Raw genomic sequence first — 20,777 nt, forward strand, 5'->3', positions numbered from 1 at the left:
TACATTAATATATAGCTCATTGACTACAGTTTTTTACTTAAGCGGCACAATCTTCTTTTCTAACATTTGTCTTAAAATTCTTTCATTAAAACGTTTAGATTTAAGTTTATGAAATGTCTTTGTATCTCTCCTTAGTGCTTGGGATGTGTTAATAACACAGGAGGTTTGATGAAAAAAATACATAGAATTTTTAAGTTTCCCGAGCTCTCCAATTTTCATATTTTTTTGCTGTTTTGGCACCCTCGATTCTAACATATATTTACATTGGTAACCATACTGGATGCTTAACTTGTCATTTGTGTCGAAAAGGTTACACTGTTTTGGTATTGTCAGTGATTTTTAACTTGTGGAAAAAATGAAACAAAGAATTTGCATTAGATTTTGTTTTAAGAACGGAGTAAAGTTCAGCGTCATGTTGGAAATGTTGTTTTTGGCAGTTCTAAGAATAAAACAAGCATTTACAAGTGGTACAAACATTTCCAAGAGGGTTGTGAAGACGTTGAATATGATGAGATGGGACATCCCAGCTCATCAACAACCGATGACAATGTCGAAAAAGTGAAGAAAATGATTATGGCTGTGTTAAGTTTTTAGAGCTAGTGTGGACTGTATTTGGTTGAAATGAACTAAAACCATGTCCTTCTAGAATAGTTAAATTTACTTTGTCACCATAGACGCCTTTAAAATATTATACAATACAAGTCACATTAGACCGATGAATAATTGACCGCACCAGACAGAATTATATTTGAATACAATTAATATATAACATGAGTCACATTAGACTGTAAAATGCTAAATACCACTAGTCACCTTAGACTAGGTATTACTTGACCGCATCCGGCGGGATTCTATACTTGAATGTTATTAATAAACAACATAACTCCCATTAAACTGTAGAATAATAAATTGCACTAGTCACATTAGATTATGAATTGCATGACTATCCCAGGTGGGATTCTCGACTAGAATGGTCACATTAGACCTGTTAGTCACCTTAGACTAAATGTATATGACCGCACCCAGTGGGATTCTCAACTGGAATGAATGTACGAGACAGATTCGCTGGACAGCGCTAGTACATACTAGAGCGTAGCACCAGACGACTCAACATGGAACGGAACAGGCTGAATCACTATCAGAGATGTTGCTGATGATGTTGGCATATCATTTGAATCATGCCAAGCAATTTCTTTGGGTGTTTTAGGCATGTAACGTGTGGCAGCAAAATTTGTTGAATTTTGACCAAAACCAGTGCCAAATGAACACTGCTGAGCAGTTGGTGAATGAAGTGAATGATGATTCAGAACTGATGAAACAGGTAATAACTGGTGATGAAACATGGGTGTATGAGTACAACATTGAAACTAAGGCCCGATTGCCCCAATGGAAGCTTCCTGAAGAGCCAAGACCCAAAAGAGCTCTGCAAGTTCGATCAAAGGTGAAAGTTCTGATGAGTGTGTTCTTTGATTTCAACAGCTTAGTGTATCATGAGTTCTTGCCACCAGGACCTACAGTCAGTTAGGAGTACTATCATGAAGTCCTATGCCGTTTGCTTGAAGCAGTCCAAAGAAAACACTTGGATTTGTGGTGAAACAATTCATGACATTTACACCATAATAATGCACCTGCTCACACTTAACTGCTTGTTTGTGAATTTTTTGTGAAAAACAACACTGTTATGATGCCTCAGCCTCCATATTTGCCAGACATGGCCCTCTGTGACTTCTTCCTATTCCCCAAGCTGAAAAGAACCGTGAAAGAATGACATTTTACCATCATTGAAGAGATAAGGGACAGAATCGCTGAAGGAGCTACAAATGCCATACCAAAAATTGCATTCCAGAGGTGCTTCGAAGATTGAAAAAAGTTCTGGCACAAATATATTATATCTGAAGGGAAGTACCTTAAAGATGACAAAATCAATATTGATGAATAAATAAAAATTTTTTGAGAAAAACTAAAATTTTGTGTAATTTTTGATCAAACATATTTATATAAACCTTATAACTGAACTGAGCTACTTTAACTGAACTGCAGTTATTTTAGTTTCACCTTTAACACTGCTACTATTGGTTGTGTATATTATTCTGTGAGGAGTGTAAACTGTTCATACTTCAGAGCACTATAGTTTTGTTCCTTGTATTTGTATTTTTCTAAAATGTCATTTTCGATCAAGGAAAGGGTTGCTGTAGCGAAAGGTTAAATGTGCTGTGAATTTTTTCAAGAAATATATCAAATATTCACGGAATAATATCTGAATGCCAGTATCCTAGGAAAGAGTAGCATATACGGTTTGGTTGAAGGGTCAGTTTCAAACACAAAGCAATAAGCCAACTTTCTGTTAAGACTCCAGAAACTACAGCCGATATTCAAAGAATTTGTGGTGGTCCAAAAAAACCTTTACGTTTTCACAACAAACCGATTAAAAATGCACATCTTGCCTTATGTTCCTTCATGATTTAAATTTGAAATCATATTGTGTACAACTGTGCAACAAATCAACAGACAAACTGAATGATCTTAATACTTTTCTCAAACAAGATTGTTGATGGACAGATAGGATACTGTAGTTAATATCAGATGAGATATGATTTCATTTATCTGGACATGTTAACTCGCACAACAGTAGGTATCAGATGACTGAAAACTCTCACCAAAGTTTGAGTGTCCACTTCACAATGAGAAAATCTACATATGGTATGTTGTGTCTGGTAATTGTATAGTGGGGACAATATTTTTTGACTGGACTTTCAATACAGAAGTGTATCGTTTGAAGAATTCTTTTACAGGTCATGAAAAAGAGAATGGCTTCTTTCACCAATATGGAGCAATATGCCACAGATCTAATGGCTGACTCTCAATATGATCACTCAAGCAGTAAAGTGGAACGCTGTACAGGGGGGGATACCATTGAAATTTTTTTTATAAAAATATGGTAATTATGTAAACTTTTGCTAATTGAAATACAAAATTTTAATTAATCTAATTTTAATATCATTCAAAAAGTGTTACATGACATAACTGTGTTTGTAGTCTGTAACCATTCTGTTTTAAGTTGCCCACCTGGTATATAAAAGTGCTTATTGTTGAAAGGTATATGTATATATAATCTGGAATATGCTAAATTTAATACAATCCTAGATGTTAATAAACATAAAATATTTTAAGATTTAGACATTATGTAAAATAATTCATTAATTCGCCTTCATAAAAAAAAGTCTCACTTTCAAAATCTTTTCTCCCCAAGCAAAATAATGTAATTTTGTTGACAGCCCAAATTCCAAGAGGTTATGGGTTTTATTCTGCTAATTCTATTTAGAATAATTGCAGATTTGTGTGGAAACAGTCCTATCACACAACTACTTTAACCATTGCTCATTTTAAGAGAAGTCTAATTATTGGCTAAAGATATCTCGGTTCTGTTATTTTTTTTTAAATTGCTTCATTTATTCTCTCCTAAAAGATACCATTTTTATTATGAATCTATTTTTAATTTCAAATAAGCGACCACATTTAGTAAAAAAGATAATTATGGAAGTTTTCAAAATCTAATTGTTTTAATTTTTTTATGATTTTTATAGGAAAGAAGAAATAGACACAGAATTAGCAGAAATAGAACCATTAATTCAAGAAGCATGTTCTGCTGTCGGTAACATTAAGTCGGAGTCATTATCTGAAATAAGATCATTAAGAGCACCACCAGATGTAATTAGAGATATATTAGAAGGTGTTTTACGATTAATGGGCATACAAGATACTTCGTGGAACAGTATGAAAACATTTCTTGCTAAACGAGGTGTTAAAGAAGATATACGGTTAGTTTAGGATTTTTTTTAAAATTAGATTAATAGTTATTTATTTCTTTGTTTGTTTAATAAATCATATCAGTGTAATTAAAAATGCTCCTTTATATTGAGAATTATATATTTTTTTATTCTGATTTTAGTTGTTTTGATGCTCATAAAATTTCACGGGAAAGTAGAGAGTCTGTTGAACAGTTATTATTGGAAAGAAAAGAATCGTTTGAGGCTAAAACTGCTAAACGGGCTTCAGTTGCTGCTGCACCTTTAGCTGCGTGGGTAACTGCCAATGTTAAATATTCTAAAGTCCTTGAAAAAATACGACCATTAGAAAAAGAACAAGCAAAACTTCAGAGGTAATTTCAAATTATTTTGGAATTTTAGTTTTAATCTTTGTTATTATTTTAAAGAAAAATAATAGATTTCTACTTTTAGAATCACCAACTATAAACTAATCTTTGTCATTATTTTATTTATTTTTTTCTTTTGATTAAGAATTGGGTTATACACTCATGATATTTTGTATATTATACTTGTTAATTATTGTTTGATTTTTGGTAAGATTGGTTTGTTGAAGCCAATTTTTAAGTCATTGCATTAATTTAAACTGTTCAAATATAATTTGAACAGTTTATCTTTTTTATTAGACTCTTTTTTGTTCATTTGATTTTTTATTAAGTGCCTAGTTAAATTAACCATTGTTCTCAGTCTAGTTCTTATAAAAAACAAATTGGTAAAGTTTTATGTGTTTTAATTTTTGTTGCGTAAGTATTTATTATTTAAACTCCATCAACAACTGTATATAAATAAAAGTACCTTTACAAACACTGTATACAATTTATTCTCTTTGCTTTAATTCTCATCCATTGAAGTTTTATACCAAAATGCATCTCCAGTAAGTAAATCACCAAAAAAAACTTTGCTTAAAATATAATTATTTTATTTAAAATGGTTCCAGTTATCTACTGGAAAAAGTTTGCTAAAATATATTTAGAAAGTTTAGCTTAAAATGAGAATTTCATCAAACATGGTGATAAAGTTTCCATTGAAAAAAAGAGGCGTTTCTAAAAAAGTTGACAAATTTTATTCTTTTTAATTTTTATATTTTAACATATTTTTACATAATCATTTTCACTGAGTAAATCTCAACAAATAAACAAAAAACTTTGCTGGAAAAGCATTAGACTATATATATTGTCAAATAAAGAAAGGCACAAGTTTAAATTACTTAAAATGAATCCCAAGTAATTGAATAAAAAATAATAGTTTAAACTGGTAAAATGGCTCCCGAATAAATAATGAAAATTAAAATACAACTTTAAGAGTATCCAGCCATTTTAATTGAAGATTTTTCATGTTCTCCAGACAAATATAAATTGAGATCACCTATTGCTACTCAGCTATATACAAAAACTTGGTGATGAGCAGATGAAACGGAAATACAACATAAAATAAAATTATTCTTAATAATGTCATTTTAGTTTTATGTTTAGTAACAGGTAGATAAAAAAGTTTTGCTACAAAAAATTATATTCCTCACTTACATAATATGTGAAAACATAAATAAATATTTTATTCAGGTTACTCATAATTACATTGTATGGGGCATGTCAGGGATTTATTTGTGTGACGTTACTTAAATAGAAAAGAAATTGCCCCATAATTTACCTTGAAAAATCACAGGAAACATAGGAATCCTACTTTATGAGTGCTCCTTTATTGGAGCAGTATCTGAAAATGTAAAATAAGTAATAACAAGCAGTGAAGAGATTAAATCAACAATAATATAAATATATAAAATAATAGTATGGGTAAATGAGAATGGATGAATTCATGTTGATATTCTCAGTCTCCAGATCTCTGGTCCAGTATTTGTTGATGTAATGAGTGTACCTGTTGCTTGTTGCATTCATGGGTTGCTGGGCGATGATGTCCGGTTAATTAGAACGTGGCAACAGGTGACTGGTGACAAGGAATTGTTAATATTATAATATACTTGGTTTGGCGCCAGGTCTTGTACTATAAAACCACTTGAAGGCTACTACTAACCGCCTGTGTGACTTTGATGTGCACAATAGTAGTAAATTACTTATCTACTATTACTATTACTCATCACTGTATGACTATTCAATCGACTACATGAAGGTGATAAATAGATAAAATCATTACAAAATAACAATTCAAAAGGCATTGATAAATACTTATATTATGAATATGTAGTGTGACATGTCGTAAGGAGAAAGATAGCAGAATTACAGCATGAGCAATCAACTTAGAAGTTGGAGCCAAAAGTCTCAGAAATGAACCCAATTGATTAGGGCGTATATATTTGTCTATCTGCATATTATTGACCTGGGTATCAAGAATATTTGCTGTTATTAAAAATAAAGAGGGAGCTCCAAGCAAGTTAGTGACGTGCTCTACTCTGTAAAATAAGTGCTTGAAAGATGATTTTTCTTGGACAGTGTTACAGATAAGTGGTATATTACAAATAAAATTTCCCTCAAATTTTTATTTTGTTGCGTATGAAATAATGTTTTAATATAAAATGTTATATAAAAAATATGATTTGGACACCACATGACTTCTTGTAATCAAATCACATATATTTTTTATTACATTTTTTCAGTATTTTTTTTTATTATTGAATTATTATTTATTGTAAAACTTTTTTCACAACGGCAGGTTAATAAAATTATTATTAAATCAATATGTTTAAATTTAAAATAAATAGTTAAAAAAAAAAAGGAAATGAAGTCTGATTCTCCTAATGTGCCTTCCCCTTATAAGATCAAAATATTTCATTAATTAAAAGTTTATTGGGTAATAACTCTGGAACTAATAAAAATAAGTAACACTTATGATATATCTTTGAAAAGCTCTCAATGAGGGCTTACTGCAGTTAAAAGTCCAAAATTTTTTGAATACTTGGTCCAGCAATCAAAAGGAGAAATTCGCAATTAGATGTTACAGCAGTCCAAAATCCAAAATTTCAACATTCTACGGCTAATTGTTTTTGAGTTATGCGAGGTACATACATATGTACGGACGTGACGCTGAAACTAGTCAAAATGTCCATTGACATTTGAAAACCAAGATTTTTTGTGATTACAATACTTCCTTGCATGAAGTTACAAGGAAGTAAAAATTTGTTACTTTTCTAGAGTTTTAGAATTAATAGTTTGTAATAAAAAGTGAGTCAGGCTGCTTAATTTTAAATTAGTTTATTTTTTTTGTTAATCACATTAATTTATTATCTATTAAAAATTCTTTGCAATTTTCTAGAAATTTAAAACTTGCTGAAGAAAGGATTAATCAGTTGAGTACCGGATTAGATGATGTTGATCAGACTGTTGCTGAATTAAAAACAAGATTAAACACATTTACTAGAGAAGCGGCTGAAATCGAAATACATTTAAACAGTGCACAAGATACAATCACTGCTGCTGAAGGTCTTGTTTCAAAATTGGATGATGAATTTAATAGGTGGCAAGATCAGGTAGGTTATTAACTAACTTATTTTTATAACTTTATACAAGAAATTTGTATAATTTAAATGATGATGATGTGTGCAAACGTTTTAGTTTTAGATTTCATCTGGTTTAACATACTTTCAAAGAGCTTTTATTCTGTAGTACATCATTTTGCCTGGCCTTTCCTGTTATATTTAATAATTTTACTACTATTCTGCTTTATTTCAATAATATGCCAACTTTCAGTAAAAAAGTATAAATGTTATATCTTTTTATTCAATTAAAACCTAGTCAAATAGTATTTTTTTCTATGAACATTTTTAAATGTTTTTATACCTGAACCTATTGAGCGATCTTCAAGATTCAAATTAACTATTTGTTAATGTAGTTCAATTTTTGTAATTTAGTTGCCCATTATACAGTTAAGTATTAAAATTAAAAAAAAAAAAAATCTTAAAAGTAAACAAAAAAAAATAAAAACAAACTAAATTTTAATCAACAGCATTTCATGGAATACAAATTTTAGGTTTTCAATTGTTTTATTGGATAGAAAAAGAAAGAAATTATGATTCACTTTCCACACAAGCAAATAATTCATTCTATATATATATATGAGTAACAAAATGCTATTAATTAAGATTTTATTGTAATTTTCAAACCTCAATATCTCAATAAATACTAGACCAATTTTCATAATTCAAAAATCTGTTAGAATTTTCTAAAAATTATTTTTTTTTGTAAGCTCAGTTTTAACCATTTCACATATTTTGTAGTGTGATAAAGAAAGTTGTTTTAATAATATAAAAATATTATTATACAATTTTATTTTTATATTATTGTTTTGGTCTGACCCAGTTGATCAGCCACAAAATCCTGTAGTCTGGGTTTCTAAATCGACAATAAGTCTTAAATTTTATTTTATTTGACATGGCCTCATGTGACTTTTTTCTATTTCCAAAAATAAAGAATACCATAAAGGGTCGTAATTGAAAGAGCTAAATTTTATTCCAAAGATCGAGTTCCAGAAGTGTTTTGGGGATTGGAAAAAGCACTGGCATAAGTGTATAATATCTAATGGGAACTATTTTGAATGGGGATAACATTAATGAAGATGAATAAATAAAATTCTTTCCAAAAAACAAAAATTCTCATTACTTTTTGAACATACCTTGTACATGACCAGGATGCAACAACTAGACTTAATTAGTTTAAGCATATTTATGGAATGATTCACAAAATTCTTAAACCATATGACCAGAAGAGAAATTAGATTGAAGTTCTGTAAGACTATGCAGTACCAGTTTTGTTGTATGGAAGTGAAACGTAAATATTCAATAAAGAGATTCTATAAGAGAAAAAGATCAAGTTAGAGGAAAAAATGAAAGATACAAGATAAATTGATGTGGACATCTGGATTGTATGCAGACAGTTCGATTACCTCACCTGGCTGTAGAATATAAGCCAGACGATCATAAAAACATTGGCCACCCTTTGAGAAGATTGTTTCTGGAATAGGCAGCAGCATTGCCTCATCCTTGAAGTGAAGAAGAAGAATTGATAGAAATTATATTGTTTTTCTAATTTTGATACAATTATAATCCAACACTCTCAGATTTATATTATAGATAAATAAAAACTAGTTATTTAAATATCAGTTAATTTTTACCAATAATTATTAAAAGGTTTGATTAATTAAACAAAATTTTACATTTATTTATTGTTTCTGTAGTTGCAAGAGTTGTCAGATGATCTTACCAAGCTACCAGTTAATAGTCTTGTGGCAGCTGCATTTCTTATATACTTAGCTTCTTTGCCTCAAGATTCAAGAAGGTTTGTTTAATTTTATTAAATATTTTGAATTAGATATTTTCAATTTATTGTTGATTAACAATTTATAAAATTTACAGTATATAGTAACTCTTTGTAAGCATTACTAAAATTAAAATTAATGCGACTACCTTAGATTATAGATTTTTATTTTTCTTCTTGTGGATTAATTGCATTACTCAGTTGTCATAGTTGATGGACTGTAGTTATTGTACAATTGTCATAGACCAAGGACGCACTTGGTGTCTGGTTTCATACGGAAGTCTATATTCAGGGACTACAAGGCTCAATTGTATGATTGGCTGTGCAATCTTCGATGTGTGATGTGTTACCAGAATGGCTGAAACCATAAATATCTGTTAACCAAAATGATCTGAAAATAATGCCAAAGAATTTATGTTGATCAATTGATTGGGTCAATTTAGTAGTACTAGTCTATGTTGTTTAGAAAAGGCAGAAAGACTGTACTTTCAAAACTGAGATGAGGTATAACTGCACAGTTGATCTGATATTTCAGTGTAGTTGTACGGATGGTGGCCTATGTTTATACCTATAAAGGCCAGATGTGTAGGCTTCTGTGGTAAATACTGGGTGGACAGGCCAGGCCTGGTCATTTTGATCATCAGCAGAGTTGTTCTGCCAATGATTCTCATGTATTCAGTCGGAGTCTTAAGTCTGTAGGTGGGTTTCAGGAGTGGGTTAATTCCTGACAAAAATCATTTAATGGCAATAGAATGATTTTACTAGCAGTAAAGTGAGGAGGAGGGTTCAGTTTTCATGTTCCTTAGGTGGGCATTCAAAATGTGCCTTTCTGCCATTCAAATGTTACCACAGTCTACGGCAACATTTGAATAGTACAGAGGAGAGTAGCCTGCATGCAACCAAGCTGTCAACTATGTTCCACATATTTGGTGTTATTCTGTTTGATGTCAAAAAATGTCTCCTGTATATTAGGATTAAGAACAAAGGTTAGGTTGAAGTAAAATGAAAAACAGAGAATGAGAAATTGAAATTGTAATTCTATAAGGGATGGGGCAAGTGATGAAAAAGAAGCTATTTTCGACTCAAGAGAAATTGAAGAAAACAGGATTATAGGGTGATTTCAGAAAATTTGGGAGAAAATGAAAAAAATAATTATGCATTATAATAATAGTGGGTTCTCATTAATCAAAATTGTACACTTAGATTAATGATTTATACGCCTATTTTCCTGGCAGATAAATTCCTCTCAAATTTATTTTAATGATTTACTACTTATTTCTAATACAATTATTTATAAATAATGTTTGTTCTTTTTATATTTTTTTATATTTGTGTGTTCTGTTTATAATTTATTCATTTTTAATATATTTTTATTAAATTTGAACCTTTTTAAGTAATTTTTATTGTTTACAGTTTGATGATTGAAAAATGGTGTGAAATTATTGAATTGGAAAAGTTTAATCTTTTCAAATTTTTAAGTACTGAACAAGAGTTAATGAAATGGCAATCTGAAGGTCTTCCATCCGATATACATTCAATAGAAAACGCTATTGTTATATCAATGGTAACGTATAGATCTTTTAAATGATTTTTATTTATTAATTTTTTAAGGTTTAATTAGTTTTTTAGATATACTATTATTTTAATATTTATGGGACTGTTAATCTGTTATTCTAATTAATATATATATTTATATAATTGTTTCAACAATTACATGAGCTGGCAAATATTTTGGGTCGCAGAATGTTTTTTAAGTTTTGATAATTGATTCCTCTGTATTTTTTAGCACTGGATCTGAAAATAACCTTCATTTTTTTGTCAGGATTTTTCACAAATTTCAAAACTTGTAAAATGTTGAAAAATTGCAAAAATGTGATACTATAAAATAGACATAAAATGTTTTTTTTTTTACAATAAATTAATATAATATATTCACTTTTTTGTCTTACACTATTCATTCTTATAGCTAAACAGTTGAGTGATTTGAGGAGGATGTGCGGGGTTTGAGTTGAAGATGAGGAGATGTTGGGAGAGCTTGGCTGACAGGTTGTGACAAGACTTAACCCGATGTAAAATATTTATTGGCAGCTATCTACACCACTCATTCACCAAGCAACTACTATCAGTGCTGTTTCAACCAGCATTGTGCATAAATCGAGTTTTTTCCATCTATGATCAAATGCATTTTTGTGGTGGAAAATATATTTTCAGCTCATAAAGTAAACATCTCATTTTAAAAAGGGCTTCAAGAGGCTGAAAAAATTCTGCAGATTCTTTTTGTTACATTTGTGGTGAGTTAATGGTGGAAAGGGAAAAAAAATGTAACAAGTTTCATTCAACAAGTGTACCTCACGTATTTCGAAGTGGAAGTAGGAGATCAAACAAAACTTGGGCACCCACTATGTTTGCTACACATCTATTGAAGGACTTAGATGGTGGTCAAAGGGTGAACAAGAAGTGTATTCAGATTTGGAATTACAATGGTGTGGCAAGAGCCACGAAACCAGTGTTCACAGTTTCAATTTTAAGAATAAAAAATGAGTTGTCTATCCATATATGCCATCCACTTTATGCCCGGTTCCTCATGGTCCACATACTAGCGCCAATTCCACCAGAAAAGTTTCCTGAAGTAGATGATTCCACAAGTGGTTTAAATGAAGACAACATCAAGGAGTACAAACCCAGAGGTAGCTGTGCACCAGAGCTTTATTCACAGTCTGAACTAAATTTGGTTCAAGAGTTACATCCGACCAAAGAAAATTCAGAATTGCTTGGTTTGAAGCTAAAGAGTAGAACCTGCTAGCAGGTAGCACCTCATTTTCCTGGTTCAGGTATAGAGAAAAGGATTTTCTTCTATACTTTTTGTAGGAAGGAAAATTAATCTTCTGCACTAATTTGACTTGATTTAACATTCCATATGAAAGTACCAATTGGAGTATATGAAAGTGCCATATGAAAGTATCAAGATTCATCCAGAAGAAGCTTCAAAGTTATCCTTCTTCACAGTGGCATATCCACCGTATTCTTCTTGACATATCCATCAATACCTGTTAGATATTCTGTACATTTAAAAGAGGATTGCAATAATTTGGAATTTGTTCTCGATAAAATTAAATATGACAATCATAAGTGGATTGATTACATGTGGTGATCTCAAAATAATATCGATGCTCCTTGGAACAGCAAGGAGAATACACAAAGTTTCCTTGTTTTTTGTGTGAATGGTTTAGCAAAGACAGAGAAAATCATTGGATAAAAAAAAATTGGCCAAAAAGAACTTCATTAGAACCTAGAACCAAAAATGTGTTCCGAAAAGCTCTCATAGATCCAAATAAAGTTCTCCTTCCACCTTTGCATATCAGGTTAGGTTTTATGAAGCAATTTTTCATAGCCTTACCAAAAGAAGGTAAATGTTTTAAATACATCTGTGACAAATTTCCAGTCTTATCAACTGCTAAACTAAAAGTGGGTTTCTTTACTGGTCCTGGCATTAGAAAACTCTTCAAAGATTGTAATTTTGAGAAACAAATGGAAGTTGCAGAAAAAGAAGTCTTGGGATTCTTTAAAGACGTAGTAACCAAGTTTCTGGGCAAGAAGAAGGATCCAAACTTCAAATCAATCGTTGAGAACATGCTGCAGAGTACAAACATTTAGGCTGTTCCATGAGCTTGAATGTTCTCACTTCCTAAATTCATATGGTGGACTATTTTTGTGAAAATCTGGTTGCCATTAGTGAAAAAGTGAGTGACAGTTCTCATCAGGACATGAAAGAAATGGAAAGGAGGCACCAAGGAAAATGGACTACATACTTCATCATTAAGGGTTGGTGAAGAAGGGAAGTGGTTTCCAAAGGCCATCTCATAAAAATTAATTAAATAAAAACAAAATAATGTTATTATTTTGTGGCAATTTTCATTATAAATTAAGGGTTCAATGACCCCCCCCCCCCCCATCATCGTCAGACCACTCATCTCTTTAGCTGTAAGAATGCATTGTATGAGCCAAAAGAGTGAATCTGTTATATTAATTTATTTTTTTAAAAATGCTTTATATGTGTATTATTGTATCAAATTTTCACAATTTTTCAACTTTTTACAAATTTTGAAATTGCGATTTGCGAAAAATCCTGACATGATGGAAAAAATGAAGCCTATTTTCAGATGTGGAAAACTAATTTTGATTTAAATATAAAACTTATGCAATGACAAAACAACTTTTTTAATTTTTTTTTAAAAACTTACTTCAAAACATTCCAAGGTATTTCCAGCTAGAAAGAACCATTTCAGGTGGATCTTTAAGACCTGTTTTGTTAATATCTCAGCAACTTATTTGTTTTCTCAAATACAAAAACGTTCTAGATCTATTTGAATGTGAACTATCTCCAGTGTATGCAATATTTTTAAATTTATGTTCAAAGTATGCAAATGTTAACATATCAGTAGTGAAAAATTAGGAAGTCTCTTGTGGAATTATTCATGAATGGCAGCAATTTTCTCATTATTTTTCTATTGACACTTTAATACAGAAACTCAATCTTGTTTATTATACTTAAATACATTATTCTTAATGCAGATAAAGAAAATGAACTGAACATCAACTGAATAATAGCTATATTGACTTTATTAACATTTGTGAAGCTGAAATTTCCACCTGTTACAGAATCTTATAAAATTTTAAGTATGCATGCAGGAAAAACTGATTTTTCAACCCACTGTATATTTAGTGTAAAGTGAAACAAAATTTACATTTATAATAATCCATTAAATAACTTTTTTGAATAATATAAATAGCTGGATACATATCCATGTACAAGAAAATATTAAGAATTACATATCTAATTATTTATATTTATTTTATACTCAGTGGCTTAAAAACAATATGTTTTTGATATTACTCTGAATTTTCACAATTTTAATTTTGTCTTTCTATATTTATTTTTTTATTTATTGTGATGATTTTAGACTGAGTTATGCCCATTACTGATTGATCCTTCATCGCAAGCTACCGAGTGGTTGATTAAACATTATCAACAAGAACAACAAAAAAATAATGATTCTAGTAATGGTAGAATGGTAGAAATAACAATGCAAGCTAACAGTAGATTTTACACAACTCTTGAATTAGCTGTCAGGTAATTATTCTATATTTATATCTTCGATATATATATATATATATCAAAGAAGTACATATGACTACATATTGTTATGTGTTTACAATTTTAATGTTTTAAGTTAAATGTGTGATTTTTAAAAAGAAAACAATCTTATTAACGGATGATGAGGGGAACCCTCAAAAGCGCTTGTATGAAATAACAGTAAGCCTGAAGAAATAAGCATTATTGAATTCTGTACTCTTGGTGGTAAACTGTTTTATATTTTTGTTTTACATAATTAGTCCAGAAGAGAATATGTACAAATACAATAACAAAAGAATTGATTTTCCTAAGTTAATATTTATAAGTTATATATATTAATATATATATATATATATATATATATATATATATATATATATTGTTACCACATATATGCCTAATTTAATATCAGTGTGCACCTTCTCCAGCAGAGTGAGTATTAAAAGTGAGGACCTGAGAGGCAGAAGGTAGTACTTCACCATACCTTCTCATTTTCAGCCTTCAGCACTCTATTACTCTAGCACTGAGGTATTTGAAATATTAAGAGTGCTGTAAGGATCAACCCATATAGCAAATTCGCCTTTTAAACAAAATAATAATTTAAACAAAATTCAAAAATCTTCTGCAGCTGGATGTCATTTGTTGTCTCGACATAAACACCATTGAAAGTTTTTCATAGTTCCCTTTTCCACTGGGCTTCCAGCACAATTAGTCATTTCACAAGCGATAAGAAAAGGGCTTACTCTCATGAAATTAAAATTTTCCTTCATTATCACAAGGTACTTAAGTCTGGGAGAATTGTTCTTGAAGACAGCCCTCTGCAGACATGACTGGTTCTAAATGAGGGTGCTTGCGTGAACCCTCTGTCATGTTAGATTGTTCAAGCTGCACAATATCTTAATTCCTTCAGTAGCAAGGAGGGGTATAGTCCAGTGTTTGACTGTAAAATTAGAGTATTACCTCAGAATTCTTTCAGACAACATCAGTTTTCATGAAAATTTGTAATTAAGTTTATCTAATCCTCTGCTTCAAAAGTTATATGTTCATGATGTGTGCTTTTTGTTTTTTGGGGGTTAAAACTACTCATTGTGAAAAAAAATTCAAAAACTATAGATTTAAACATTTCATAAATTGAAATCATGTTTAAATATGTATTATCCTCTTGAAGATGACAGAAGATCCAAAAGCACTCGAGGAAATCAAACTGGAATTTGGTAAGCTGTTTTAAAATCATTTATATAAGATTAATCTGTAAATTTGTTTATCGGCAATCGACTTAAACAAATAAACAATATTTTGTTGCGTTGTAAACAAAGTTTTATTTTCATTTATGATTACATTCAATTCACACATGGCTTTTTCCAACCTTAGCCTCTACTGTGTAAGCCAGTCACTACTTTATCTACGCACAGCATGGTAATTCAATGTCAGAGAAATTTATTTTCTTTACATATATAAAAAAACTTAGTTTTCAACAGCTTAAAATATTTTAATGGAGTATTTATAATGAATTATAAACTTTTTACAGTTGTTAATGTAATTTATAATTTATTGTAATGGTCCCATACCTTACAAACCGGCCTTGTGATTAAAATTAAAAATCATGTTTACTTAAAATTAAAAACTACCACTATGTGTTTATTCTTTCGGTTTTGGAAATGTACTAACTACACCATATAAAATAGATATACATTCACATATATACATGTACAATATACCTATATACATCTATACACACAAAGTTCTATCATCCATTAGCAGGTGTTCGTTTACAGTGTGCTCCATTCCTTTTCTTCTCCTACCTATACTTTCATCTATATATAAATATATATATATATATATATATATATATATATATATATATATATATATATATATGTGTGTGTGTGTGTGTGTGTGTGTGTGTGTGTGTGTGTGTGTGTGTGTGTGTGTGTGTGTGTGTGTGTGTGTGTGCACATGTGTGTGTGTGGTATGAGACACACTCAGATATGAGTGTATGAGGATATACTTATACATATGTAAAAACAGTTTTGTGTCTTCACATGTTTTCATAAATGCTCCAAAACTGTCAAGAGTATAAAAATTTACATGCTTCAAAAATTTCACCAAAAAAATGCAATTGGTTTTTCAATGATAACTTCCTTAATTTTTAAGCTGTTCAATAACTCAAAAACCCATTTTTTTAGAGACTTTCAAGGGGTACAAGGCATGTAAAGTTCAGATTCCTTGAGTCCTTCGTTTCTTAAATTTTTGAGTTTAAAGGACTTGGGGGAAGGTGGTCTTTGCACTCAAATGCAAACTTCTAACAATGATATCTCAATCAATTTTTATTCTACAGAAATAGAAAACAAACGAAAATTTTCATTAAAAAAAAAAATAAATAAATTTTTACACTCTAGCATTTTTTTATGTATTTTCTGTAGTTATTGAATTATTGTGAAAAAAAGAAAATTTTTTAGGAAATTTCAAAAACTTATTCAAATTTGAAAAAAAATTTTCAAAATCTAGCATCTAAAACAGTCAAAACTTCTACAATATATTTTTAGTACTTAACTTTTAAATTGTAAAAGGAATACATTCAATTACAATTCTTGCGGAAAAGTCATTTGTTTTATTGCTGATTTTTTCTCTGAAAAAACGAGACAACCATTTTAATTTCATCAAACTCTGTTAGCTTTCATGCTAATGATTTTTACCAAAGCTAATTTTAATGGTCTTTTTAAGCACTTTGAAAAATATCCTGTAAGTTTTCCTCAAAATTTTCCGTTTATCCGTTAAGGTTCAACTTCAGTTTTCGGTGAGCAAAAAGTTACCTTCAGCAATGTATAGCTTGGTTCATATTGCATCTACAGAAATAAAAAAAAGAAAGTAATCTTCATTATTTTATAAGCTATTTTATAAGTTATTATTTTTGCTAATAATAACTTTTTTGAGTTATTCGTGAAAAATCGTTCAATGGTTGGATGAAAAATCAACATTTTCAATCACGAATAATTCAAAAAGTATTGATTCTACAAAACTTTTTATAGAACTTTTTTGCTTAGAATTTAATCTCCATCGATTTTTGTGGTTTTTTTTTTTTAATATAGTAATATCCACCCCCAGAGTAAAAGCACACATCGGCACTATATAACTTTTGTTCCTTGAGCTATTCCCTAATTACCGTCTAAATTTCACGTCAATCTGCTTTGTCCAAAAGAATTCTGAGAGAAAAACTGTTGAACACTGGACTAGTACAACCTTACTCCAGGGTTACCAATCCTGCAGATCTGACCCAGTACTCTGATGGAACAGGCATATGTCCTGGCAGAGAGCAGATATGCAATTTTTTCACGGACTCCATTCTCCTACTCACCAAAGCATTCAGTGCTCTTGTGTACAGACACTCAAGAAAGAGCACCTTACTACATGTTTGCCATCGCAGAGGGCTTGTGGACAACAGCAGGGTCTCTGTTACACCTGCTATCACATTGACCGCAGACCCCAAATCTCCAGCTCTAAAAGTGGTGTAAGTCCATATCAAAAATTGTTTTCAATTGTGGATGATCTGCAGATGGCTGAAAAGTTTTCAGTCCTTTGTAGAGTGACCTGTAGATCAACTCCAAAGAAACTTAATATTTCAAAAAAAATCACCCAGAGCCTGTTAGCCAGCTATATGTATTGTACTAATGTATAGTGTTGGCGTCCTGAACGTGGAACATAGATTGTATGTTTCAGACGTGAGGATTATCTACCTCAGGGCATTATAATTATTATTTTTGTCTTCATCATCTATTATTATTTATTATTTAATTATTACCAGTATTAGTTTTGTTTTCAGAAAAAACAAGTTTACACTGGAGATAATTTTAGTCATCAAATTAATATTAGAATGAAGAAAAACAAAACTGTAAATTGCATTTAACAATGATTTAAAAAAAAATAAAATGTTTAACAATTTAAGAAAAATTATATTAAAATTTAGGGAATAAAAGTTATGCGCAATATGCTGCTTGAGGTTGTTATGTAAAAGGCAAACGATGAAGTAAAAGACAAAAAATACAATTCAAGTTCAAATGTAAAAAGGACTTAGACAATAACGAATAATTATTACTGTTTTTAACTTATAAGCAGAAGAAGCAGTAAAGGTATTGGAAGAAAAATATGAGAGCAGAAACAACTTTTGTATGATAAAGCAAGTATTGATGAAGACATGTCCTCATTGTCAATATTGTTTTATATTTCATGCATTTATTTATGTTTGTTAAATTTATTTGTTTATATTTTTTTTTAGGTTTGGTAAGGTGTTGATTGTTTGTGAAGTAACACACATTGATCCAGTTTTATATCCAATACTGAGGCGTGATTTCACATATCAAGGTAAAACTAAATTCTTGTTTTAATCTTAGCTATCTTCAGCAGTTTAGGTCTTACAACAAACAAACACACACATACAAATAATACATTACATACAAAATTTCTATTTATCAGTTGCTTTATATTACATCCATAAAGAATATTGTCATCACTCATATAATTTAACAGGAGAAATTGTAAGTAACCTGAAACCTGTTAAACAACATAAAAGTTACCTTTTAAAGTAAAGAGCCAAATTTGTAGAATAAAGGAATTAATTTTGTGAAACTGCAGTAATGTTTTACAAAGTCTCTAAAATAAGTACAATTATAACTATACATAGCTGGAAAATTGAATAGAGTGAAATTGAACATGGTGTAACCAAACTGTTTTTTTTTATCAAAGTATTGGAAATGTATTATTAACAATATTAACAAACTGATATAGTGAATGGCTCTGCTAAATAAAGGTTTTCCTTTATTCAGACTTTCATATGATGCAATGTTTCTTTACATTGGCATTACTTTAAAAGTAGCCCAAATTATTTGATTAAATTAAATTAGAAGCAAAAAAGGTTGTATTGAGGAAAATAATATTTTTTTTAGCAAATAAACTTACTAGTTCTGTAAAGGTAGACTAATAAGCTTATCTTTCAGGATACATCCTGGAAAGTAGCATTATTTTGATGACCATCCAGTTTTTCATATATCACAGTTAGATTGTTTTGCTGAATGCCCTCCATCTCTCATACCCTAATAAATATTAGTGTATAATATTACAGTACAGCTCTACATCAATAGTCTGACCCACAAGAAAAAATTCATGGCACCCTATACTGTAAATGTTGTATTCTGTAAATGGCTCTTTCTTTAATAAAGGGCCTTATTTTGCTTCCATTGCTATTTTGAATGAATTGCAAAACAATTTAAAAAATCTTCTCACCAATTTATTTAAAATATAATTCAAAAAATTTTGTTTTGCAGAAAACCTATTACTTTGTGGATGAATAATACTAATTTAAAAAACCTGCATTTTCTACATTCTATTCAATGTGTAATAAATATATATTAAATAATTTTCATTAACACCTGAATTGCAATCTATTTTGTTTTTATATTTATGTTTATTATCTTTATATATTTATTTTAACATTATTTCATGTGTATATTTTAAAGTAATTAAATTGAGCTTAAATACATTGTTTTTTAATTTTGCAATTAAATGCGGATTTTGTGATGGTTGCCCAACATGATAAAAACCAAGCTTTTTAGCATGATTTCCTTCAATCCATCCTGTTAAATACCGAGACATTTCGATTTTTTACCTATAGAATAGCATATACAAGGGATATCTCTAAAGTAAAGACTGCTGGGATATTTCTCTCCTTAAGATTGGCGAACCTGTGTCATTCATGGTCTCGCTAATAATGTACACATTGTGATCGCCATTCCGCTCTGGTACAGGCCCGGCTCGAAATCGTACTCTAGATACCTCGGCTTCTTCGCAATCTCTACATGGTTGCCTGAACTTTCACCACTAAATCGATTGGGAGAGCCTTTCCCAATATGGTGGTAGTCTCGTAGGAGGTTGTTTTAAAAACACCAGTGCATACAATTAAAATTCTGTGCTGAGCACTCCTTAAATTTTGAACAAGTACTCTATTCATAATCCAACCTATGCGCCCAAATGGGCGCCACGTAAGAGGTCATGCTTTCGAAGACACCTCAATACACCATGAACATTTATTTGACGGCCCTCAACCCATAGTCTTTTCGAGCAATGCTTCCAAGTATGTGCATCACTGAGACAGCGTCCGCCGCTACTTGCCTAATGTGATTGCTAAACTGCAACTTTTCATCAAACAAAACACCTAGGTTCTTATGAGCTCTAATGCGGCTGATTACACAGCCTTTATATTTAATATGGGGGTTACGACTGTACAATAATTTGTCTGCACCCTTGAGAAGCATAAACTTCGCCTTGGGCACAGAAATCTTTTAATTTTGAATGTCCATCCAGCCCTCTGCAGTTGACAAGGCTGCCTGCGCCCGATCTTCTAGCTGTGGTCATGAATTACCACAAACTAAAAGTAGAAAGTCGTTGGCGAAAGCCTGGGCCGTGACCCCTTCTGGAAATGTCATTCCCAGAAATTTGTCGAATACCAGGTTCCACAGCAGGGAACCAACAATGGAACCCTGGGGGCTTACCTGGTAATGGATTTTT

At 30.6% G+C, this 20,777-nt stretch overlaps 1 protein-coding gene across 1 annotated transcript in view; it reads left to right on the forward strand.

The window, feature by feature from the left end:
* btv (dynein cytoplasmic heavy chain beethoven) overlaps positions 1 to 20,777 on the forward strand; it is a 220,129-nt gene that overhangs the window by 162,066 nt on the left and 37,286 nt on the right. Inside the window, exons 53-59 of the mRNA XM_075378958.1 lie at positions 3,585 to 3,818; positions 3,950 to 4,159; positions 7,089 to 7,302; positions 9,006 to 9,106; positions 10,499 to 10,649; positions 14,047 to 14,216; positions 18,493 to 18,578. Of these exons, the coding sequence (XP_075235073.1) occupies positions 3,585 to 3,818; positions 3,950 to 4,159; positions 7,089 to 7,302; positions 9,006 to 9,106; positions 10,499 to 10,649; positions 14,047 to 14,216; positions 18,493 to 18,578 (1,166 nt within the window). The remainder of the gene's footprint in view (positions 1 to 3,584; positions 3,819 to 3,949; positions 4,160 to 7,088; positions 7,303 to 9,005; positions 9,107 to 10,498; positions 10,650 to 14,046; positions 14,217 to 18,492; positions 18,579 to 20,777) is intronic.

The sequence above is a fragment of the Lycorma delicatula genome, chromosome 11 (genome assembly GCF_047948215.1).
Source record: "Lycorma delicatula isolate Av1 chromosome 11, ASM4794821v1, whole genome shotgun sequence".
Lineage (NCBI taxonomy): Eukaryota > Metazoa > Arthropoda > Insecta > Hemiptera > Fulgoridae > Lycorma > Lycorma delicatula.